General features: G+C 43.1%; 1 protein-coding gene across 2 annotated transcripts in view; it reads left to right on the forward strand.

Moving 5' to 3' along the window:
- Positions 1–25,676, forward strand: part of PKD2L1 (polycystin 2 like 1, transient receptor potential cation channel) — a 42,765-nt gene that overhangs the window by 7,759 nt on the left and 9,330 nt on the right. For both annotated transcript variants that reach the window (XM_023206425.3, XM_023206426.3), the window contains exons 3-4: positions 23,753–23,880; positions 24,665–24,918. In XM_023206425.3, coding sequence (XP_023062193.2) covers positions 23,753–23,880; positions 24,665–24,918 — 382 coding nt within the window. The remainder of the gene's footprint in view (positions 1–23,752; positions 23,881–24,664; positions 24,919–25,676) is intronic.

The raw sequence follows: 25,676 nt of genomic DNA on the forward strand, positions 1-25,676 counted from the left end.
GTCTCGGCCTCCCAAAGTGCTGGGATTACAGGCTTGAGCCACCGCGCCCGGCCGAATTCCGAGGTTTTTAACCACTGGAGTCTACTATGGTCTCTCTACCTGGAAATGTATTGCTCATAAATTTACTAACACCCATCATCATCTTAGCAAGGACCACTCTGTGCCCTACCCTAATAGAATCAGAGTATTGAGAGATTCTACTAGCTAACTACTATTCTTTCTTTTTATTGCTGTATTCAAAAGATGATATAAAAATATTAAAGAATATTTTAAAATATAGTTCGTGACCACTGTATTAAAGAATTTTTCATTTTTCATATTACCAGTGTTTATGCATACATTCTTACCTAGTTGTATTATATTGTATACTTTCATTCATAACATTTCATCATATTTCTAAGTAGTTTTTTTTTTTTTTTTGAGACAGAGTCTGGTTCTTTCACCCGGGCTGGAGTGCAGTGTCCTGCCTCAGCCTCCCGAGTAGCTGGGACTACAGGTACCCGCCACCATGCCCAGCTGATTTTTGTGTTTTTAGTAGAGACGGGGTTTCACCACGTTGCCCAGGCTGGTCTGGAACTCCTGATCTCAAGGGATCAGCCCACCTCGGCCTCCCAAATTGTTGAGATTACAGGGATGAGCCATCATAGTTTTTGTTTTTGTTGTTGTTGTTGTTGTTGTTTTGAGGCAGGGCCTTGCTCTGCTGCTAAGGCTGGTATGCAGTGGTGTAATCTCAGCTCACTCCAGCCTCAAGCTCTCAGGCTCAGGTGAGCCTCCCACCTCAGCCCTAAAAGTAACTGAGTCTACAGGCATGCACCATCACACCTGGCTAATTTTTGTATTTTTCATAGAGACAGGGTTTCCCCATGTTGCCCAGTCTGGTCTTGAACTCCTGGGCTCAAGCCTTCCAAAGTGCTAGGATTACAGGTGTGAGCCACTGTGCCTGGCCTCTAAGTAGTTTTCATATTTCTTCCCTTCCCTTCCCTTCTCTTCTGTCTTTTTTTTTCTTTCTTTCTTTCTTTCTTTCTTTCTTTCTTTCTTTCTTTCTTTCTTTCTTTCTTTCTTTCTTTCTTTCTTTCTTTCCTTCCTTCCTTCCTTCCTTCCTTCCTTCCTTCCTTCCTTCCTTCCTTCCTTCCATCTTTCCTTCCTTCTTTCCATCTTTCCTTCTTTCTTTCTTTTCTTTTTTATTTTTGAGACAAGTTCTCACTCTGTTGCCCAGGCTGGAGTGCAGTGGCATGATTTCAGCTTACTACAGCCTCAACCTCCTGGGCTCAAACAATCCTACCACTTCAACCTCCCAAGTAGCTGGGACTATAGGTGCACACCACCACACCCTGCTAATTTTTAAATTTTTTATAGAGATGGTGTGTTGCTGTGCTTTCTAGGCTGATCTTCAACTGCTGAGCTCAAGTCGTCCCCTGCCTTGGTTTCCCAAAGTGCTGGAATTACAGGCATGAGCTACCATGCCCAGCCAGTTTTTGTATTTTTATTTTAAGGACTACAGTCACACAACAATTATCTAAAACATTTCTCTGGTTGTTTCTGTATTTGCTTATCATGGGTAAATGTATCTATAGCTGCAGCTTTTTTTTCCCCACTTTTGTTAAATTATTTCCTTTGGAATTGCTAAGGAGAGAGATTAAACGAGGCCAAAAGATAGAAATACCTCCTTAGTATTTGCTATGGTTGTCATTTTACCTCTGTAAGGGATTATACAAATTTATTATGCCACTACTGCTATAAGATCACATCAATTTTGTCACAACCTCATCAAAATTGGAGGTTCTCATTTATAATTTTTATTATTAAATAGGTATAAGATGGTACAACTCACATTAATTTACTTGCCTTTTATTACCAATGAGGTTGGACACTTTTCTCATGCTTTAATTTATAATATGTAATTATTTTTGTGTAAATTGCATGAGAGATGTTTTCAGGGGGACAAAAGAGGGAAGGGAAAGTGGGGAACTTAGACCATTAGACCCTAGGTGGGGAATCAACCATCAGTGACCTCATTTCCAGGATCTGGGCTCTTGGGAGTGGAAAGAATAGCCAACAAAGTTAGCCATCACCTGCACAGCAATTTGACAGGGGACAAGCCCTAGTAGACTATCATGGTCAGCCATACTGACCATGTTTCTTCTCCCTTATGCTTTATTCTAGGAACTGGTGGACCTAGAAACCAAGACTATTTGGAATCTCATCTGTCTAAAACACAGCTATCTTTTTCATGCAGGCAATATGGGTGACCCATCAATTGTCTGATAATAATAATAATGTCAATTGTGCAATCCTTCAAACCTTACACAGAGATTTCACACGTATTATCTCATTTTATCCTGACGGCAATCCTGTAATGGCTCAATATTTTTACTTTCTTTCTGCAGATTAGGGAAATGTTATTATTGTCATTATGAATAGTTCAGGAATGATTAGTCACTCATAGCTCTTTCTGAGGGATGGAGTCAGTCCTGTCCCAGCTATTCCTCAGCAGAGAAAGTGCTGGAGAATAATCTTCCTGGCTCGCCCTTCCCACTGGGCCCACACCATCATCATGATATTTATGAAAAGGCTTCCAGCCCTTTGTCTTCTTGGAGGGATGGCTGTAGCCTTTTGTTGATGGAGGAAACATTGAAGGTCTTTGTGTAGAAATAATGGCTGTTTGTTTTAGGAGACATTATTGTTATCTCAAAGGTGCACCTGGGACTGGCCCTGTATAGGAGAGGCTCTAAGCCAGGAAATGGCTGGGTCTGATCACCATGGAGCTGGGGAGGAGGGCAGAGACCCTCAACCTTTAATGCCTAATGGCTACATGCCAATTAATACCAATTGGATGCTCTTAATCCATCACTAGTTTTAAAGAAATGCATGCCTCTCTTTACTCTGCTTTCTTTTAGTGGATTTCAAGGTTCTATCCATAGATTGGTGGAATTGCACTAATAGGAGAGGTTGAAGTGAGCTTGTCAAGAAAGCTTGACAGTATTTCTAGAATCAACAAAGAAAGGAGCAGAAATATATTGGAGGTTCAGAAAGTGTCTGTGGCTGAGTCCCTGGGTGGCTGTAATGATGTGAGAAGATACTTTGCGATATAGAACCACAATTTTAGTGAAGGCACAGTTGCGTAACGGAAAGAGTGTGTGACCTGGAATAAGGTGGTCTGATCCAAATGATGGTACTACCAGTTATTAGCCACGCATCTTTGGCAAATAGGTCAAGATACTTAAATCTTTCTGAACCTTGATTCCTCAAGTGAGAATAACATCTGCTTTTGTGAGGTTGGTGGAAAACAAATTACGTATTTAGTAGTACAGTGCTTGGAATATAATAGGCTTTTAATAAATATTAGTTGTCATTCCCCATCAAGATATAAATTAGGAAAATATTGAAATACATCTCAGCCAGGCTCAATGGCTCACGCCTGTAATCCCAAAACTTTGGGAGGCTAAGGCAGGTGGATCACCTGAGGTCAGGAATTCAAGACCAGTCTGGGCAACATGGTGAAACCCCATCTCTACTAAAAAGACAAAAACCAGCTGGGCACGGTGCTGTGTGCCTGTAATCCCAGCTACTCGGGAGGCTGAGGCAGGAGAATCGCTTGAACCCCCGAGGTGGACGTTGCAGTGAACCGAGATCGCACCACTGTACTCAGCCTGGGCGACAGAGTGAGATTCCATCTCAAAAAAAAAAAAAAAAAAAAAATAGAGAGAGAGAGAGAAAAACATTTCATTACTCTGGATTGTTGTAGATGAGGCCAGGATGCAGTACTGCTAATGCAAGTGGCTAGCAAAAGAGCATATAACTCGTATTACAAGGTGTGAGTTTGAGCCCTAGCTCTGCCTCTTGCCCTGAGCAAATCATGTACACTCTGAACTTCATAATTCATAGGAAATTTTGTTCATGAGTAAGATGGAATCAGCAGACATGTCTGATAGGCAACTGGGAGACATTACATAGGAAAACTCTTTGAAAACTATGAAATAAGGTACACAGGTAGGGGAGTTAGGGGATTATAAGGATATTGACAATTATGTTATTGGGTGGTGGCAGCAGGATTGCTGAGATTTTTTTTTTTTTTTTGAGACAGAGTCTTGCTCTGTCGCCCAGGCTGGAGTGCAGTGGCCGGATCTCAGCTCACTGCAAGCTCTGCCTCCCGGGTTTACGCCATTCTCCTGCCTCAGCCTCCCAAGTAACTGGGACTACAGGCGCCGCCACCACGCCCGGCTAGTTTTTTTTTTGTATTTTTTAGTAGAGACGGGGTTTCACCGTGTTAGCCAGGATGGTCTCGATCTCCTGACCTCATGATCCGCCCGTCTCGGCCTCCCAAAGTGCTGGGATTACAGGCTTGAGCCACCGCGCCCAGCCGGATTGCTGAGATTTTAAGTTCAGACAGAACTTCCAGACTGGGCAGAGGTTCTACAAACAAAAATAAGGAATGAGGGCAATCTTTTCTTTTTCTTTTTCTTTTTTCTTTTTCTTTTCTTTTTTTTTTTTTAGACAGAGTCTTGCTGTGTCGCCCAGGCTGGAGTGCGGTGGTGCAATCTTGGCTTACTGCAACCACTACCTCCCAGGTTCAAGTGATTCTCCTGCCTCAGTCTCTGGAGTAGCTGGGATTACAGGTGTGCACCACCACGTCCGGCTAAGTTTTGTTTTTTTAAATAGAGATGGGATTTCACCATGTTGGCCAGGCTGGTCTCGAACTCCTGACCTCAGGTGATCTGCCCACCTCAGCCTCCTGAAGTGATGGGATTACAGGCATGAGGCACTGTGCCTGGCCAGAGCAATCTTTTTCAAAAGTGTCCTCTGAGGACCCCTAGGGTTTCCTGAGACCCTTTCAAGGGGTTTATGAGGTTCTCTCTTACCCCAAAACATATTTGCTTAAGGTCATATTTTCTTCATATATTTCAACCAAAATAACATATTGCAACAGATTGTGCAGAAGCAGCTATGCGAATACAGCTGTCTTGTATTAAGCCAGACATTAGGAGACTTGCCAACTTAGAAAACAATTCCATTAAAATTTTTCTTTGTTTGTTTGTTTTGAGACAGGGTCTCACCCTGTCACTGAGGCTGAGTACAGTGCTGCCCTCAGGGCTCACTGTACCCTTGACCTCTTGGGCTCAAGCAATCCTTCCACCTCAGCCTCCCAAGCAACTGGGACTACAGGCATGTGCCACCACACCCACTTAATTTTTGATTTTTTATAAAGACAGGGTCTCATTATGTTGCCCAGACTGGTCTTTTTTTTTTTTTTTTTTTTTGAGATGGAGTCTTGCTCGTCGCCCAGGCTGGAGTGCAGTGGCGCGATCTCGGCTCACTGCAAGCTCCGCCTCCCAGGTTCATGCCATTCTCCTGTCTCAGCCTCCTGAGTAGCTGGGACTACAGGCACCCGCCACCACGCCAGGGTAATTTTTTGTATTTTTAGCAGAGACAGGGTTTCACCGTGCTAGCCAGGATGGTCTCGATCTACTGACCTCGTGATCCGCCCACTTCGGCCTCCCAAAGTGCTGGGATTACAGGCGTGAGCCACCGCGCCCGGCCAACCCAGGCTGGTCTTGAACTCCTGAACGCAAGTGATCCTCCCAAAGTGCTGGGATTATAGGTGTGAGCCACCGTGCTCGGCCAAATTTTTGGGGGGTTTGTTTGAAAAAATATAGTATTTTAAAAAAATGTGCTATTTGTGTTTACATGTATTGGGATTGTTATCACTTTCAAATGAATGAATTAATACATATTTACATTTTTCCTGAGTTTTATTTTATTTTTATTTTTTTGAGACAGAATCTTGCTCTGTCACCCAGGCTGGAGTGTAGGGGGGTGATCTTGGCTCACTGCAGCCACTGCCTCCCAGGCTCAGGGGATCCTTCCACCTCAGCCTCCCAAGTAGCTGGGACTATAGGCACGTGCCACCACACCCAGCTTATTTTTTGTATTTTTGGGGTTTTACCATGTTACCCAGGCTGGACTTGAACTCCTGAGCTCAAGCTATGCACCTGCCTTGACTTCCCAAAGTGCTGGGATTACAGGCATGAACCACTATGTCTGACCAGTTTTAACTTTTATAAGGTAATGATTGATAGATATAACCCAAATAAATGAAAACTGTTTGCAGTCCTCAAAATGTTGAAGAGTTACAAAGGGGTTCTGAGAACAAAATGTGTGTAAACCACTGGCTCAGAGACTGCGTCTAAGCTGGTCGAATTAGATTATTTCATAGCATGGAGGAAAAAAACAGATGAGACAAAGAGAGCTCATTAGCAAAATGCTGAAACTAAGTTTGAGATCCTGGATATTCACACATTCATTCATTCAAACATTTATGAAGTCCTACTATGTGCCAGGCCCTAGGCCAAGTGCTGAGGGTTTTGAAATACCTGAGACAAGGCCGGGCAAGGTGACTCACGCCTGTGCTCAGCATTTTGGGAGGCCAAGGCGGGCATATCACCTGAGGTCGGGAGTTTGAGACCAGCCTGATCAACATGGAGAAACCCTGTCTCTACTAAAAATACAAAATTAGCCAGGCGTGGTGGCACATGCCCGTAATCCTAGCTACTTGGGAGGCTGAGGCAGGAGAATTGCTTGAACCCGGGAGACAGAGTTTGCAATGAGCCGAAATCGTGCCATTGCACGCCAGCCTGAGCAATAAGAGCAAGACTCTGTCTCAAAAAAAAAAAAAGAAAAGAAAAAAGAAAAAAGAAAGAAATACCTGAGACACATCTTCTGCCTTCAAGGAGTAAGAAAGGTTGACATGTAAACAAACAGTGACATAGAGTGTGATGAGCGCTACAGTGGAGGGTGCACTGGGACCATGGTAAGAACTGGGAGACAAAGTGGGCAGGGAGATCTGGGAAATCTTGAAGGTCTCAGAGACAGGTACCATTCATGTCTGGGGAAGCCCACATCGCCATTTGCTTGCTTACTTATTTTAACAGTGCTAAAACTGTTTTTAAGTCATTGCCAGGGAGGCCCAAAGTCATTGCCATTTGCTTGCTTGCTTGCTTGTTAGTTTTAATAGTGCTGGCTGCGAGCCTGGAGGAGGCAGGGGATAGAGGAGGTAGCACCAGCCAACTAACGCCTCAGGCTATGAATATGAAAGAGTTTTGCCACAGTCAGAGTCTCAAAGGGCAAGTAAGAGGAAAAAGGTGTAAACCAGTATTTCTTTTTTTTTTTTTTTTTTTTTTTTGAGACGGAGTCTCGCTCTGTCGCCCAGGCCGGAGTGCAGTGGCCGGATCTCAGCTCACTGCAAGCTCCGCCTCCTGGGTTTACGCCATTCCATTCTCCTGCCTCAGCCTCCCGAGTAACTGGGACTACAGGTGCCCGCCACAACGCCCGGCTAGTTTTTTTTGTATTTTTTTAGTAGAAATGGGGTTTCACCGTGTTAGCCAGGATGGTCTCAATCTCCTGACCTCGTGATCCACCCGTCTCGGCCTCCCAAAGTGCTGGGATTGCAGGCTTGAGCCACCGCGCCCGGCCCAGTATTTCTTCTCATTTCATTACAACATAATTCTACCCCCTTTCCCCTCCAAAGAAAATCACACTGGGAATATATTTATTAAATTTTTACCTAATACATAGTCCTTGTTTTTAAAAAGTCAGATAACATAAAGAATGTAAAAATCCCTCTTCATTCTCAGCAAACTAACACAGGAACAGAAAACCAAGCATCACATGTTCTCACTCATAAGTGGGGGTTGAACAATGAGAACACATGGACACAGGGAGGGGAACAACACACACACCCTGGGGCCTGTCGGTGGGGTGGGGGACAAGGGGAGGGAGAGGATTAGGACAAATATCTAATGCACGCAGGTCTTAAAACCTAGATGACAAGTCGATAGGTGCAGCAAACCACCATGGCACATGTATACCTATGTAACAAACCTGCACGTTCTGCACATGTACCCCAGAGCTTAAAGTAAAGTAAAATAAAACAAAATAAAAAATCCCTCCCAGTAATCACTGTTCCTAGTTTGGTATATAATCATTTCAACTGTTTTCTCTCTCCCTCCCTTCCTTCCTTTCTTCCTTCCTTCCTTCTTCCCTTCCCTTCCCTTCCCCTCCCTCCCTCCCTCCCTCCCTCCCTCCCTTCCTTCCTTCCTTCCTTCCTTCCCTTCTTTCTTTTGTGCCTTGGCCTCTGGAGTAGCTGAAACTACAGGCTCACGCCAACACGTCTGGCTAATTTTTGTATTTTTAGTAGAGATGGGGTTTCACCATGTTGGCCAGGCTGGTCTCAAACTCCTGATCTCGGGTGATCCACCCACCTCAGCCTCCCAAAGTGCTGGGATTACAGGCGACCCAGTGCACCCGGCTCATTTCAACTGTTTTCTAGACACATATAAATATACATGAATTTTAGATAAAGAAGCTCCTGTTGGTTTACACTAGAAGGATGTGTAAAGTCAACAGCAATGCAGTCTGTGAGATGGAATGTCCGCTGATTGTGATAAACGTAGTGTAGGAGGCTCCCCTAAAGTGCTGATGGCTATAATGGCAATAAAGTCAGTGAAGGAGGTGCTCTGGCTGCACTTTGTGAAAGATAAATCACACTTCAGAATAACTCTAAGTCCCTGCCAGCTTGCAGCGAAGCCCAGGATCAGGAACAGTGCTTCTTGCTGGATACTTCTGGGTCCTGGACTGGCTCTCCCCGTGCCTGCTTCCTCGTCTCTCTTCTCTCTCCCCAGGCACTGGTCCGCTTTGCTTTCTTCTCCCCGACCTCTGCCCACAGCTTTTGACTCCTCCTCTTTTCTCCCTGGTCCTCTGTCTCATAGGCTTTTCCATGTCTTCCTGTTCCAGACACACAAGCCTATGGCTTCTTGAGATTTTTTTTTTTAAGGGCTCTTCCTCCTGGGAACTCCAGGGAATCACATTTTCCACTTTTGGTTCTTGAACCCCAGGAAAAGTTTGATAAAGGTGTTTTTAGGAAGTTCATGACCTTCCAAGTGGTTATAACATAGTTTCTGTTTAAATTATTTACAGGCAAGGCATGGTGTTTCATGCCTGTAATCCCAGCAGTCTGTGGGAGGATTGCTTGTGTCCAGGAGTTTAAGACCAGCCTGGGCAACATAGAAACCCCATCTCTATTATTAACATGAAAAAATTACATATATAAAAATTGTTTATAAATCAAGCAACTATTAACTACTTAAATATGATTTCCCTTTATATGGAACCATTTGAGAGCCTCCTGCTGTGTACCGAGTGAGAAAGCCCTTGGTAAAGAAGGTGATGTATCTCTCTGGGGTGACCAACGCTGTCTGCGTAGAGTCTTCTTGGATGGCCTTTATTTTGCAACACTTCATGAAACAATGATGAGTTATTGATTGGTTATTGAACCAATGCCAATAATCAATTCTCTCTGGAGTTACTGGGTCTATTGAGGGTAGATAGATATAACTCAAATAAATGAAAACTGTTTGCACTCCTCAAAATGTTGAGGGTAGGCCCAGTAACTCCAGAGAGAATCGATTATTGGCATTGGATAAACATATGATTCGGTCATGGTGTTGATTATCCCGTAATCCTTACAGAATCTTATTGATCCAGGTAGCTTATACTGCACAATTACAGGTAAAAGCCAGGACTTCTATGTAGTAAAATCACTTGTTACCAACTCTATTAATTTAGTTACTGCTCCCTTATCATTTGTTAAGACAGTGTATGAAATTGGCAATCCAATTGGGGTGACCCCTTATATATGTAATCACTAGGTTTTTCCTGCCTGGTTTGCCATCTTCTCTGGGTCCATATGTTCAAAGACTCCAGCTTGGGCACCTTTTAACAAGGGCCACTCTTATGGTTTCTAGCACTAAATACATTTTTTTTTTTTTTTTTGGCTCAGCTAGATTTAGGCAGCAAAAAGTCTCCGGGTCTCAGCACTAGTATACTCTCTGTAGCTTTAGTTTTTCCAAAATGACCAGTTTCTGGGAAATCTTGAGCAAACTAGCTCAAAGAAGCACTGTAAGAGCAAGTGCAACTCTTCCTCTGTTACCTTCTACAGGAGCATGTGGAATCACCGCTGTCTCATCAGCCAGAAAAATCCCTATATCAAGACAGGCCTTTTATGTTTTACTACAGTTGGTGTCTTCAGCTCTTTTGAAACAGTGTGCCCTTCTTCACAGAGACCATAGCTACAGAAGTCTTACCTTATCTTTTATGACATTAACTGAAGTTCATGCTATGTCTCGAGGTTTCTGGGCCACACAGAAGCAATGCTATCTAGGGGGCAGTATTTTTCCAGGATGACTCTAGAGAAGACTCTTCATCTTCCACAGGACTGTTGACTCTCTGATTTGATTGCTGCCTTCGTAAACTCTTTACGCAGTTCTGACACCACATGAGAATTTGCAAGCCATCAACTAAAGCCATACTGAATCCATAAGAATCAATTGCTTTGTTTTCTCTTGATTCTGCATTCAGAATGGAATAGAACAGGGAAGTTCCAGCAGCCTCCTTGTTTCATCGCCTTATGCCCTGGCTCCTACTCCTATCTCCAGCCTTCTAGGTATCTGATTTCAGTGTTCCATTCCCTGAGAGAATCTATTATATTGATTCAGCATGGACAAGTAGTATAGGTCTATTCTTCCAGCTGGGCTAAGATCTCAGAGTTACTAGAAACTTCAGGGGGATCACTAACAAGGTCTTGGATTCATTTCCGTTTTTCCGGAGTAATCATCCTCAGTCTGATTGTTTTTCCTTCAACAGCAACTCATAAAACCTTTTGGCTCTGAATCTAATTTCCTAAGATGAAACTGGCCATGTGTCATAGGTTCTCTAGAACCACAATCTTCCGAACCTAAGCCATAAAAAGCTTAATAATGCTCATAGACTTCATTACTGAAGCAGACGTGAGTGAATCTAGTTCTCTCAGTTGTAGTCTCTGTAGACACACTGATCCGAAATGCACGGTTTCAACAACCTTCAGTGCATACCCTGAGGTTCTAAGCCTTCCCTCATTTCCACGTTCCTACCCTGCCTACTCTCTGTCTTAAGACACATGAAGTATTTGGAATCCACCTTGGAATGACCCAGTAACGTTCACCAGAATGTGTGGTGGGATAGTAGCAAAGATAACAGAAGGAGGAATTGCACAAGAGGAGGAAGGAGGAGGGGAGGAGGAGGAAGAGAACAATAAAAGACTTTTTTTTTTCAGGAGGGAACTTTCTACTCCAAAAGGAATAAAGGTCTGTGTACCCAGTAAATGGTTTTAACCAAGAAATCTGATTAGACTTGACTTTATTAGGATAGAAAGTTTGTGCTGTTTGTTGACATCAGCTCTATGTTTTTTCCCTCTAACAGCAAAAAGCCCCAAATTTTTATGTGAATTTTCTTGGAAAGACTTCTTTTAGAAAATATCCATCTAGCATGGGTATATTCATACAAGTATATGTTGGGATATTGATTTAGCTGCAAGAACAAGAACAAAATAACAGTGGCTTAAATAAGATTGAAGTCCATTTCTTTCTCACATAATAGTCTGGGCCATAAGAAGCCCTGGACTAATGTGGAGCTTCACAAGTGACATGGAGCCCAGACTCCTTCTACCTTTCTACTTTGTCATCCTCAACACATGGCTTCCTTTGTTTGTTTGTTTGTTTGTTTGTTTTTTGAGATGGAGTCTCACTCTGTTGCCCAGGCTTGAGTACAGTGGTGTGATCTCAGTTCACTGCAATCTCTGCTTCATGGGCTCAAGCGATTCTCCTCCCTCAGCCTCCTGAGTAGCTGGGATTACAGGTGCATGCCACCTTGCCTGGCTTAATTTTTGTATTTTTAGTAGAGATGGTGTTTCACCATGTTGGTCAGGCTGATCTTGAACTCCTGACCTCGAGTGATCCTCCTGCCTGAGCCTCCCAAAGTGCTGGGATTACAGGTGCGAGCCACTGTACCCAGCCCTCAACACATGGCTTCTATCTTATGCTTCAGCTGCTGCTCTTCTGTCCATACTTCGGCTAGCAAGAAGGAGGAAAGTAAAAAGGAAAGGCATGTTCCTTCCTTTAAGGACATGAGCCAGAAGTTGTAAGCGGAAGTATATCACTCCACTCACATTTCACTGGCCGGAACTTAATTAAATGGTCACCAAGCCTAGCTTCTAAGGTAGGCTGGGTGATGTGGTGTTTAGTGGGACAGCAACGTGCTCCAAATATAATTGCATTATTATGTAAAAAGAGGGGAAAGGTACTGGGGAATAACTAGCAGTCTGTGCCAGTTAAGGTGAGGAGGAATCTTGCCCATAGTTTGCTGCTGGGTGAAACAACAGTTAATGGAACCTGGAGAAATCAAGGCATTAATTGAAAAATCCCCTGGAGACAAAATCATTAGGAAGTTGGATGAGAGGTGATTCTTTTCTAACAGGAGTGGATGTGGATATTAAAGTGCATAGCTAAGCTATTGTGAAACTATTACCAGAGGCTGTTGAGGAGGCATAAGAAGGGATCATTTCATGACATTGTATTGTATTTCACAAGAAAGTGAACAACCCTGTAGGGATGACCACAGACCTCTCCTCACCCCAAATTATTTATATGATCAGAGCCAAACTGGATCTAGTGTGCCAAGATACAGATAGAGATGTTTCAGAGAACTTCTCAGCAAGATACGGGATGAGGGGCTCAGAAGAGGCCATCAGAGGAGCGGCAGGATAAATTTAGAGAACTGATAAGGGCCCAAGGAACTTCCAACTCTTCAACAGTTGGAGGATTGACGGAACAGTGGAGGCTCTATCTGAACAATGACTGTCAAGGGAGGGATTATGAGTGGAAGACATCCCCAGATTTCTAGAGAAGCATCCTTACTGCTTCTCTTCAGAGCTATCTAGCTTAGGAAGGAGCAGTTGACTTTTGAGTGTCAAAAAAAAGTGTATATATAATAGTTCCTTTATGTGTGCCACTAGTATAGACACATAAAGGGACTATATACACTTGCTGGCAGATGCACCCCAGCCCTCCAATATTCTTTGTCAATAAGTTGAGGGAAGAGATCCCATTCCTTCCCAAGGAGAGTATTGTTGGAAAAGGACAACTATGTTCCATCACATATCACATATTAGGGGCAGGGAAGAAGCTCAGTAGCATACGATGGCCTATATATGGCAATCACCTGGGAAAGGAGAGGTACAAAGTTGCTGACTGAAGTCAGCACTGGTGACTTCTTATTGCTCTGAGCTGGGCAGGTCTTCCAGCAGTTCAAAAGAAAGCACAAAAATATTCAGTCTCTACTGTAAACATAGGAGTGGATAAAATTTGGTTATTACCCAAGCTCATGATGTTAATGATTAATAATAATTATTAGTCATACTTCTTCAGTAACAATACATTTATGCCCCACCTATGTCTAAAAGGGATTAGAGCTTATGTTAAAAAGTGCAGATACAGTGAAATATAGCCTGTTAGAACTACAATAAAACCTACTTAGCAAAAGAAGTGGGAAAAAGTTAGGAGAGGAAAAAAACGTGTGCCAGAACACTCAAGATTAAACAAGAGTACTGCAAATGATAACAAAGCCTGAGGTTCCTAGTGGCCAAAGCAAAGAAGAAAACACAAGTAGGTTTCATAGTTCTCATTGCTGAGTAAGAAAAAAGCACACCAGTTAATAAGGAGGTGCTACCTCTGGGAACAATTGGTCTTGTTGGTTTTTATATAAGGAGTATGGAATATCATAAATGATAAAAGCAATGTTAAAAATTGGAGCTTCTGGCCAGGCACAGTGGCTCACCCCTGTAATCCTAGCACTTTGGGAGGCCAAGGAGGGCAGATTACCTGAGCTCAGGAGTTCGAGACCAGCCTGGGCAACACGGCGAAACCCTGTCTCTACTAAAAATACAAAAAATTAGTTGGGAGGGGTGGCCCATGCCTGTAGTCCCAGCTGTTTGGGAGGCTGAGGCAGGAGAATTGCTTGAACCTGGGAGGTGGAGGCTGCAGTGAGCCAAGATTGCGCCACTGCACTCCAGCCTGGGCGACAGAGTGAGACTCTGTCTCCAAAAAAGTAAAAAATAAAAATTGGAGTTACTTTTCATTTGACTTTTTTTTATATCTGCCTTTCTTAAAATTCATATTAAATACTCATTTTATAAGGTCAATTTTAGGAGTGAGGGGTGTGTGTGTGTGCCTGCACACACATATGTAAATGTATGTGTGTGTATGTGTGTGTATGTAATATATATTTTTCATGGTATTTTAGAGATCTTGCTTTACCCAGAAATAAACCTTGAAGAGCCTGAGGACTTAATGATAGGCATGTTTTTAGAATATCATCATCAGTTGACTTGCTCAGCAAGCTCCTTTTAATATAGGATAAGAATGTATTTTAATTATTGTAGGCTTTGGCATCCATTGCTCTCTTTGTTGTTGTTGTTGTTGTTGTTGTTGCTGTTTGGTTTTTGTTTGAGACAGGGTCTTGTTCTGTCACCCAGACTGGAGTGTGGTGGCACATACACAGCTCATTGCAGCTTCAGCCTCCTGGGCTCAAGCACCCTCCTGACTCAGCCTCCCCGAGTAGCTGGGTCTACTGATGTGTGCCACCACATCCAGCTAATTTTTTCTCTTTTTGTTGAAATGGGGTCTCACCATGTTGCCCAGGGTGGTGGTGAACTCCTGTACTCAAGCAATCCTTCCACCTTGGCCTCCCAAATTTCTGAGATTACAGGTGTGAGCCACTGCGCTGGGCTCACTGCCCTCTTTTCTAGCTCTCTTTTCCTCAGTAATAGTGCAACCTTTTTGGAAATGTTATGGTTGCGATATAAGTAAGGACTATGTTACAATGAAGGACAACCCAATGAAAACTGGCTTAAACCATAATGGGATTTATTGTCTGGGTAACGAAAGTTCAAAGAAGGGCAGGGTTCAGGGCTGATCAAGCTAGTGGCTTAAGGACATTGTCAAGTATCTGTCTGTTTCTGTTACTCAGTTTTGCCAGGGGCACAATCAGTTTCATCCTAAGGCTGACTTTTCTGGGGCTTTCTCATTCACATCTAGTAGAAAAGAGAAGATCCCCAAAGGTTCCAGAAATCTCTCTTTATGACTCCTTGGCCTGAAATGGGTTACAAGGTCATCCCTGAACCTGTAATTGTGCTAAGAGAGGAGTCTTTGCGGATTTGCTCTGACCTGAACTGCTTGTCCAAGTCCTATAGCCAGGGTTGGATTTAGCTTCTGCCAACATATCTGAGATGATTCAGAGAGGTGTGATACCTCAAACAAAATCATGGTATTAGCCAGGAGAGGAGGGAACAGATCTTAATGAAGCAATAGCAAAGTCAGTACAGCATCCAGCACCTGGCAATTTCAGCCTACAACTTGGAAACACACAGACTAAAAATTTTTAAATAATTTTATAATTTTTATATTATTTTACTATTATTATAGCATTAATTAAACTCCATGAGAATGACAAGAAAGAAAATCCAACTATTATACCACTGGTTTTTAAAAAGTCAGTTTTTCCTTCAAGTTTTTACACTTAGTATGTTTTTAAAAAATTTTCATTGTATGGATACAATCATTGTATGGATAGAATTTTGCATTGTTTTCGTTACTATTTTAATGACTGTATCATTTCCATTAAGTGACTCAGTGATCTCATAATTTACTTAATAATTGTCTCTAAGATTTTTAGGCTGTTTGCAATTTTTTTTGACATCATAAATAACCCAGGTATCATTTTTGTGCATGTCACTTTTTCCTTCCTTGGGACTTGTCTATGTCAGAATATAGTTCCTGATACAGATTGAGATACCGTTATTCATTTTATACCAGAATGGAAACTTCTTCCAAGACAGTGATCTTTTGAGTTTAACAAGTGCTTCTGCAATTCACCTTCAGACTCAGATATTAAACTCTTAAAACAGAGTTTGCTTATAAGGACATCTTATAGACTTGCACAATCCTAACTATTTGGATGGAATTTTGAAAGGAGAGTCAGAATCCTTAATCAGAAGGATTTAGGGTGTTAGGATGATAGCATGATATGTTACTGTAGTATAGAATAGTGGTTAAATCATGGTTTTTGGAGTAAGGCAGACTTGAGTTTGAATCCAAGTTATATTAATACTTGCTTACTGTATTATCTTTTGAAAAGTTATTTAATACCATTCTGGGGCCTGGCACAGTGACTCATGCCTGTAATCCCGGCACTTTCGGAGGCCAAAGTGGATGGATCACCTGAGGTCAGGAGTTTGAGACTAGCCTGGTCAACATGGTGAAGCCCGTCTCTACTAAAAATACAAAAATTAGCTGGGCGTAGTGGTGCGTGCCTATAATCCTAGCTACTTGGGAGGCTAAGGCAGGAGAATTGCTTGAACCTGGGAGGCAGAGGTTGCAGTGAGCCGAGATGGTGTCATTGCACTCCAGCCTGGGCAACAAGAGTGAGACTCTATCTCAAATAAACAAAAAAAAAAAAAAAAAAAGCAACATTCTAAATCTGAGTTATCTGCATAAAATGGAGATGGTAATTCCTATTTTATTGGTATTTTTCAGGATCCTGGGAGAAAATGTATATAAAGCCTGGTGAATAATATATCAATAATGGTGGTGGTTGTTACTATTGAACAATTGTGAATTTGATCTGAGGCCAAGATTAAGAAGCATGATATAGTGTGTGCAGAAGAATTTAATTTCTGTCCAAGAAAAAAAAAAAAAACGGATACTCTCTATATTTGACGTGAAACCATCACCTAGTCTCTGAATCCCCTTCACACATTCTTATGTAGTTATCATCCAGTCTCCAAAGATCTCCTGGAATGAGCCCATTTCTGCCTCAAAATGGTAGTGATATATTGACATACTGGCATTTGACATACTGAGTCAAATCCTGACTCATTCCACCATCTGGTCTAGTGTTACCTTATGAAATACAAAGGGCAATTGCACTCTTTCACTGTATCTTACAGGAAGGAGCTGAGAAGGCCAGCCCTAGAACCCCCTCCATGTGAGCCTCAGATGATCCTCAGCTGACAATCCTTTGCTGACACTCCCAGTGGTGAAAAGGATGTTTGTGAAGTGGCCCATTTCATAATTGAAAGCGCTAGTGGTGAAGAAGGACTGCCTTTTATGTAGCTTAAGTTTCTCCCCTAAAACTTATTATTTTTTTATTGTTTGAGACAGGGTCTGACTCTGTTGCCCAGGCTGGAATGCAGTGTCATGATCACTGCTTACTGCAACCTCAACCTCCAGGGCTCAAGCGATCCTCCCACCTCAGCCTCCCAAGTAGCGGGGATCACAGGTGCCCACCACCATGCCTGGCTAATTTTAAAAATTTTTTGTAGAGACAAGGTCTCCTGGTTTTGCCCATGCTGCTCTATGAATTCCTGGGCTCAAGTGCTCCTCAGGTCTTGGCCTCCTAAAGTGTTGGGATTACAGAAATGAGCCACTGCACCTGGCCACCCTCTGTAACTTCTATCTCTTGGGATAATTCTGGGAGTGATACGCAATCGGTCTACTATGGAGGCAGACAGATTTGCATTTTAATCCTGGCTCCATTAGTTGTTTTCCTTGGGCAAGTTACTTAAACTCTCCAAAACTGGAAAGCATGGATAATATTGGCACCCACTGCATAAGGCTATTGTAGGATTAAATGAAATAAGCATGTCAAGCACTTAACACAGGACACATAATATGTGTTTTGAGGCAATAGGTGTCTAGTCTTGTCATTTCTTTCTCCTGATTTGGAGAAGGGTGATGATGAAATGGATACATCGAGCCTCTGTCAGATTCAGAAATCTTTGAACCAGGTGTTCCAGTTAAACAGGCTGGTTCTTGACTGTAGAGTCAAACTATGATACTTATTACCTGAAGAGAATAGAAACTAGTGGGGATGTAGGGGGAGGAAAACACCAGGAAATATCATCAAGTTATTTTCTCTTTCTTTCTCTCTTTCTTTCTTTCCTTCCGTCCTTCCTTTCTCTTTCCTTCCTTCCTTCCTTTCTTCTTTTTCTTCTTTTTTCTTTTTTTCTCTCTTTCTCTCTCTTTCTTTTCTTTTTTTTTTTTTGATAGGGTCTCACTCTCACCAATACTGGAGTGCAGTGGCATGATCATGACTCACTGCAGCCTCCATCTCCTAAGGCTCAGGTGATCTTCCTGCCTCAGTCCCCCGCATAGCTGGGACTACAGGTATGTGCCAACACACCTAATTTTTGTATTTTCAGTAGAGAGAGAGTTTTGCCATGTTGCCCGGGCTGGTGTCGAACTTCTGTCTCAAGCAATCCACTCGCCTTGGCCTCTCAAAGTGCTGGGATTACAGGTGTGAGCCATCGTGCCGGACGCATCAAGTTGTTTTCAGTTTTCTTCTGCAATAATGCACCCGAGGGATGTGATCCCCTTACATGACTACCAGTGGTTCGTGTGGGCAGTGAACTCAGTGATTTTCCCCTGGAGTAGGAAGGAGGTGTCCTAAGTGGTCTATGTAGTTTATAAAAGCATCTTGCAATCCCTGGGAAGTTCTGAGGTTTTTTTCTGGGAGGTTTTTTCTCTTTTCTACTCTCTATCTTGAGAATCACCAAAATAGATACTGGGAAATCCCTGCCTTCTTGACATCTCTATTGAAGACAAGTGGGATTGATTGCTTGTCTGATTGCAACAGGTCAAGGGAGCAGTTCTCAAAGTGTGGTCCCATGACCGCGAGTATCACTTTGGAACTTATTAGAAATGCAAATTGTTGAGCCCCACCCAAACCTACAGCAATCCATGTTTTTTAGGGGCTTTTTGTTTTTGTTTTTGTTTTTTTGTGATGTTCTTGGCTAACTGCAGCCTTGACCTCTCACCTCAGCCTCCCGAGTAGCTGGGACCCCAGGTGCACACCACCATGCCCGGCTGATTTATGTATTTTTTGTAGAAACAGGATCTTGTCATGTTGCCCAGGCTGGTATTGAACTCCTGGACTTAAGTGATCCACCCATGTCAGCCTCTCAGAGTGCTGGGATTACAAGAGTGAGCCCTGTACTTGGCCAGCAATTTGTGTTTTAACAAGCCTTCCAGATGATTCTGATGCATGCTGAAGTTTGCTTATCATCAGTGGGTTAAGAAAAGGGGAGAAAGACACAGGAGCCAAATCATCACCCCATGAACAAGCCTGGGCTTCCTCTGCCCTGCTTTTAGATTCAGATTCCTGCAGCCTCCATGCCTGATGCCCATCTGATGCTCTTAATGGATGACTTATTAGAAAGACTGAGTTCTGCCAGCACCATTTCTACCCTCATACTGTGTAGGGAGGGCTTACTGGTAAACTGTGCTTGCTTGCTAGGTCAACCAAGGACTGGTTTTATTTCTCTTACCCAAGACTTGTATGAATGTATTATTCTCTTTGGACTAAAGAATATTCCAACCTCTTTCCAACATTTTCTAAATATAAATTATCCTTGACTATTTTGATGACATTGCTGTGATGGGTCAAATATGGAATAATAGTGCTTTACTCAGTTTGAAAATGATTCACTTGGCCGGGTGTGGTGGCTCACACCTGTAATCCCAGCACTTTGGAAGGCCAAGGCGGGTGGATCATTTGAGGTCAGGAGTTTGAGACCAGCCTGGCCAACATGGTGAAACCCCGTCTCTACTAAAAATATAAAAATTAACTGGGCATGGTGGTGCGTGCCTATAATCCTAGCTACTTGAGAGGCTGAGGCAGGGGAATTGCTTGAACCTGGGAGGCAGAGGTTGCAGTGAGCTGAGATCATGCCACTGCACTCCAGTCTGGGTGACAGAATGAGATTCCGTCTCAAAAAAAAAAAAAACAAACAAACCCTGGCCCAGTGGCTCACGCCTGTAATCCCAACACTTTGGGAGGCTGAGGCAGGCAGATCACGAGATCAGGAGTTCAAGACCAGCCTGGCCAACATAGTGAAACCCCCGTCTCTGCTGAAAATACAAAAAATTAGGCATGGTGCCGGGCGCCTGTAATCCCAGCTACTCGGGAGCCTGAGGCAGGCGAAGCGCTTGAACCTGGGAGGCAGAGGTTGCAGTGAGCCGAGATCACGTCACTGTACTCCAGCCTGGGTGACAGTGTGAGACTCCATCTCAAAAAAAAAAAAAAAAAGAAGGAAAAAAAAAAAAGAAAAAAGAATGATTCACTTATTTCATTTCTACCCTTTATTATAGTATTATAGTTATTTTTAATTTTTTCACTGTTGGTTCAGCCAACAAACACTCATTGGGAACCCACTCAACTACTCGTTGAGTTGCCTAAGTGGTATTATACTTCCAGTTTTACAGATGAGAAAGCTGACACTCAGAGCCCAAGTCTATATTGTAAGTGGCAGAGCTGGAATTTGAACCTAGATCTGTCTGGCTCCAGTGCTCATGCTCATTCTGCTACATCAAGTTCATTCTGGGACATGTCTTCCTCAATAGAACTTTTTAAGGATATAAACCATGACACTGCTGGTCATGCTGGCTCACGCCTATGTTTCCAACACTTTGGGAGGCTAAAGGATGAGGACAGCTTGAGCCCAGGAATTCAAGACCAGCCTGGGCAACATAGTGTGAACTTGTCTCTTCAAAAAATAAAAAAATTAGTCAGAAGTGGTGGCACGCACTTGTGGTCCCAGCTACTCAGGAAGCTGAGATGGGAGGATCACTTAACCCCAGGAGGTTGAGGCTGCAGTGAGCCATGATTGTGCCACCCCACTCCAGCCTGGGCAACACAGCAAGACCCTGTCTCAAAAAAATAAAAGGAAAAGAGAAGATAAAAGAAACCATGACACCTAGCAAGGTATTTTACACATTGTAGAATTTGAATAATGTTTGTGTAATGAATATTAAATGTGCTTTTAGAATAATTCAGGTTGATAGGCTGATAATATGGGTTACTAACTATGAACATCGAGGATATTAGAAATACTCAGTTTGGGTTTCATAAAATGGTGGGAAAGTACCCCTCATCTCATGGGATGAAGTACAAAATTAACAGATATAAGAATGAATGAGGGAGAAAGAGTGTTTGTATGGGGAGAGAGTGTTGAACAGATACTAAACCAAATTTTGATTCTAATTTAGAAAATTTTTAAGGTTGCTTCTTGGTCTTTTCTGTACCTATGCACTTCAATTTAAAAAGTTACAAATAACGAATACTCCATTTCTGCCTGTCAATAGGCATTTTACCAGATGAAGCCATTTTTCTCAGAAGACATAATGTTTACTGCCTTGTATAATAATCAAAGATATTAGGCATCCATACATAGTTGACAGGCCATTCAGAGCAAGGTTAATTCTCTGAATTGGAAAAGAGTAAAAGCTATAGCAACGAGTACCACCTAGTGGCTACTCAGAAGATGTGACAATTTAGCCAACCTACTTCATTAGGAAAGGTTCAGCTTGCTATCAGTTGTAACTGTGATGGGCTCTCCGCACACAGAAGTTTGATTTCCAGCGGGAACCCATTTTCCAGATCCAGAAAAACTGAGTCCCGATAACTAACGACAAGTAATCACAGATTTGAGTTAGAAATAAAGCCATGTCTTGGACTTAACAGTGTGGAATGGGGAAATGTGAATAATAATATTTCCTTCTTTGCTGTTTCTCCCCCCTGAAAAAGTATAATGTTAGTGCCCAATCCGTGATCATTCTCCTTCCAGATGAGGAAATGGGAGCAAATATGGCCCAGGATCTGAAAAGGAAAATTCTTAAAGGGAATTGCTCACAAGAGGCTGACAAATTCTACTTTTAAAATGTTTGATGTAGCCGGGTGCGGTGGCTCATGCCTGTAATCCCAGCACTTTGGGAGGCCGAGGCGGGCAGATCACCTGAGGTCGGGAGTTCGAGACCAACATGGAGAAACGTCGTCTCTACTAAAAATATAAAATTAGCTGGGTGTGGTGGTGTATGCCTGTAATCCCAGCTACTCAGGAGGCTGAGGCAGGAGAATCGTTTGAACCTGGGAGGCAGAGGTTGTGGTGAGCCGAGATCATGCCATTGTATTCCAGCCTGGGCAACAAGAGTGAAACTCTGTATAAAAAAAAAAAAAAAAAAAGAGTTTGATGTAATTATAGACTTACAGAAAATTTGCAAGAAAAATACAAAGAATTATTGATACACTGCACACATTTCACTCAGATTTCCCATATATGAACATGTTACCATGCTTGCTTCTCCTTTCTCATTCTCTTTCCCCCATCCTCCACACATGAGTGTGTGTATATATATATACACATGCACACACACACACATATATATATACACACACACACATACATGAATACATGAATTAGGAATAAGGGAAAGCTCTTCTGAAGAAAATGTCAACTAATAAATGGAGAAGGAATTGTGGAATTTTAAAAAATCGCCATTTGAGGCTGGCACAATGGCTCACACCTGTAATTCCAGCACTTTGGGAGGCCAAGGTGGGCGGATCACCTGAGGTCAGGAGTTGAAGACCAGCCTGACCAACATGGAGAAACCCTGTCTCTACTAAAAATACAAAATTAGCCGAGTATGGTGACACATGCCTGAATCCCAGCTACTCAGGAAGCAGAGGCAGGAGAATTGCTTGAACCCAGGAGGTGGAGGTTGTGCTGAGCCGAGATCGCGCCATCGCACTCCATCCTGGGCAACAAGAGTGAAAAAAAAATCACCATTTGACAATATTAGTAATAATCAGGCAAAAATCATCAAGGGATGCTAAAACTAGCATTCATTGATGCTCAGTGAAAGTGAATGATGGATGAGTAACAGAATATTTACACAGTTTGAAAGGGTCTCCCCACAAAAACACATATAATTACAGAAAGAAAAATAGTAATTTTATGTTGAAGAAATGGGCAGACACCACCTTAACAAAAGATCAAAGTTAACCTCACTAGTAATGAGATAAACAGGCAATATGTAGTTCCCGATATCATAGCCTGAGAAAGACACAGTATCACTTCCATGGTATTCCTCCCCAAATGCATAACCTGAATTAAAAAATGAGAAAACATTAAACTATCTTAAACTGAGGGACAATCTATTAAATAAATGGCTTATACTTTTAGAATCCTGCTTTGTAAACAAAACTTAGAACTCCCTACAGCCCCACCGGCACATGGGACTGGATGAGTGTGTTAGGGTGCATGAGGGAGATCAAGTTCTTCAGGGTAAAGGCCGGTTTTCTTTTTTTTAATTTAACTGGCACACAATGTATGCACAGGAAGAATCACAGGGCAATTGTTCCTAGGTCTTTTTTGATCTGGGAACACTGAGTCGCTCTCTCAGGAGATGACTGTGCCCATCCAATTGCACTAGTCATGCCAGGGCCAGAGGTGCTGTGCCTACCTGCCACTCCCATGGCTACAGTCACTGACACCAGGGGCCATGAGACCACATCTCTATTGTAAGGTGTTTGGCCAAGGCCAAGGCCTTGAACTCTAGAGGGAGTACTCTAGAATTTGGGGGCATTTTCCAAAAGCATCACTACCTTTTGGAAGAGGACAAAAGGAATCACTACCCAGTGCAGAAGGCAGAAATACCTTGGCTCTGGGGAGTAAGAACTGGGAAGTTAAGCTGATTCAGAAAAAGAAAAGTGTAGTTTCATAATGACAATGTAAGAGATAACTACTGAGCAGAGTTCAGTCTTTCTGAGGTGAATTGGAAGAAGAGGAGACACTGTAGCTACAACGCTTCCCTCATGCATTTCCTGGCTTCCTCATGCCACCCTTAGGCTCCTAACCAAGTCTAGGGGATGGGTCCAGATGGGGGATGGGCTTCCATCTTGGAAGCATCTCTGGCTCCAGGGCAATGGGTTTTCCTGTCTCCTCTGGGGGAACAGTGAGAAGGACACAGCCTCTTGGGTTGTTTTCTAGTGACCTATGGAATGACAAGCTCCAGTGCTTATTACTACACCAAAGTGATGTCTGAGCTCTTCTTACATACCGCATCAGACACTGGAGTCTCCTTTCAGGCCATCAGCAGCATGGCAGACTTCTGGGATGTGAGTATAAGATCTTTTCTACCCCTCCCCTCTCTTTCTCAATGGCGTGAGGCCACAGGTTAGACAATGGATCAGACCTTATGCTGGGAAATCAGGTCAGTTAGGGATCAGACTGAGTCAAAGGGCCAGGTTGAAATACTGGGTTAGGCTAGAGTTCAGGTGGAGGTGGGTAAGGGATTGATTAATACAGCAATCAGGGAATTAAACCAGGTGTTAGACTAGTATCGGGAGTCAGAGGTAAGGCTGAACTTCAAAATGAATTTTAAATAAAGAGCAGGGCCACTTCAGATCAGACTCTGGTCAAAGTTCATTGGTCAATGGAGGAGTTTTAAAAAGCAGGCCAGGCACGATGGCTCACGCTTGTAATCCCAGCACTTTGGGAGGCTGAAGGAGGCAAATCACCTGAGGTCAGTTGTTCAAGACCAGCCTAGACAACATGGTGAAACCCTGTCTCTACTAAAAATACAAAAATTAGCCGGGTGTAGTGATGCATGCCTGAAATCCCAGCTACTTGGAAGGCTGAGGCACAAGAATCGCTTGAACCCGGGAGGCAGAGGTTGTAGTGAGCCGAGATTATGCCACTGCACTCCAGCCTGGGTGACAGAGTGAGACTCCATCCCTTAAAATAATAATAATAATAATAATAATAATAATAATAATAATAATAATTTTTTTAAAGCAGACTAGAGACAAGCTGGGGAGTCAGAGGATGAGGGCAAAGGTTATCCTAAGGGTAGGGGGTCAGGAGGAGGCTGGGTAAGGTTCAAGCCAGCTTGTGGTTCAGTTTGCCCAGGGCCCACTACTGGACAGTTTATATTGGACCAAATGGTACAACAACCAGAGCCTGGGCCATGGCTCCCACTCCTTCATCTACTACGAGAACCTGCTGCTGGGGGTTCCGAGGCTGCGGCAGCTAAAGGTCCGCAATGACTCCTGCGTGGTGCATGAAGACTTCCGGGAGGACATTCTGAGCTGCTATGATGTCTACTCTCCAGACAAAGAAGAACAACTCCCCTTTGGGCTGCTCAATGGCACAGCGTGAGTGAGCCTGTCCTACCAATGTCACAGGGCTTGCCCCTCCAAACCTGACACCATCCCAAGGTATGGGAACCGCTTCCACTGAGGCTTAAAGAGCCTCGAGAGCACTTCAGGGGACTTCAGGGGGCATCTCCCTGAATCCCAGCTGTGGCTGTTTGGGGACCTTGGTCTGTGTCACTCAGGAACAGAGGAGGTAGGTTAGCAAACACAGCCATAGCCTCCAGACTTGTTCCCACACACAGGTCGCAATCACACTTGTCCTACCTTGCATGCAGTTCTTCCAGGGAAAGCTTCCCTTCTTGCCTAGAAGTTGGTTAGGGGTATAGAGAATGGGTGAAACTGAAAAGCCCAACACTTGAGATTGATACGTGGAGCAGCAAGGGGTCAAGGATGGATGATGAATTAGGGAAGAAGGAGAAAAGGGTGGACAGGACAGGATGGAAGAGGGAGGAAATAAACACCCAGGATAGAAAGTTTACTGGATAGAATGGAGAAACATGGGGTGAAGGAGCCTGATGTGCAGTCACAGAGCTGGAAGGAGCTTTTCCTTCTGGTCCAGGTGCTTCCCTTAGGGGGACTATTCAAAGTGGGCCAAAAGTGGGGCTTGGCTTTGTCATCCAAATCTTTGAGTGACATAGTGAAAAATCAGATTTGCATTTGAGTTTCAGTTCTGTCATTCATAGCTGCATTATTCTGGTAACCTCTTTCATAGTTTTCTCTTCTGCAAAATGTGGATAATAGTCACCCTCCCTTCTCAA

This window comes from Piliocolobus tephrosceles, chromosome 9, assembly GCF_002776525.5.
Source record: "Piliocolobus tephrosceles isolate RC106 chromosome 9, ASM277652v3, whole genome shotgun sequence".
Classification (NCBI taxonomy): domain Eukaryota; kingdom Metazoa; phylum Chordata; class Mammalia; order Primates; family Cercopithecidae; genus Piliocolobus; species Piliocolobus tephrosceles.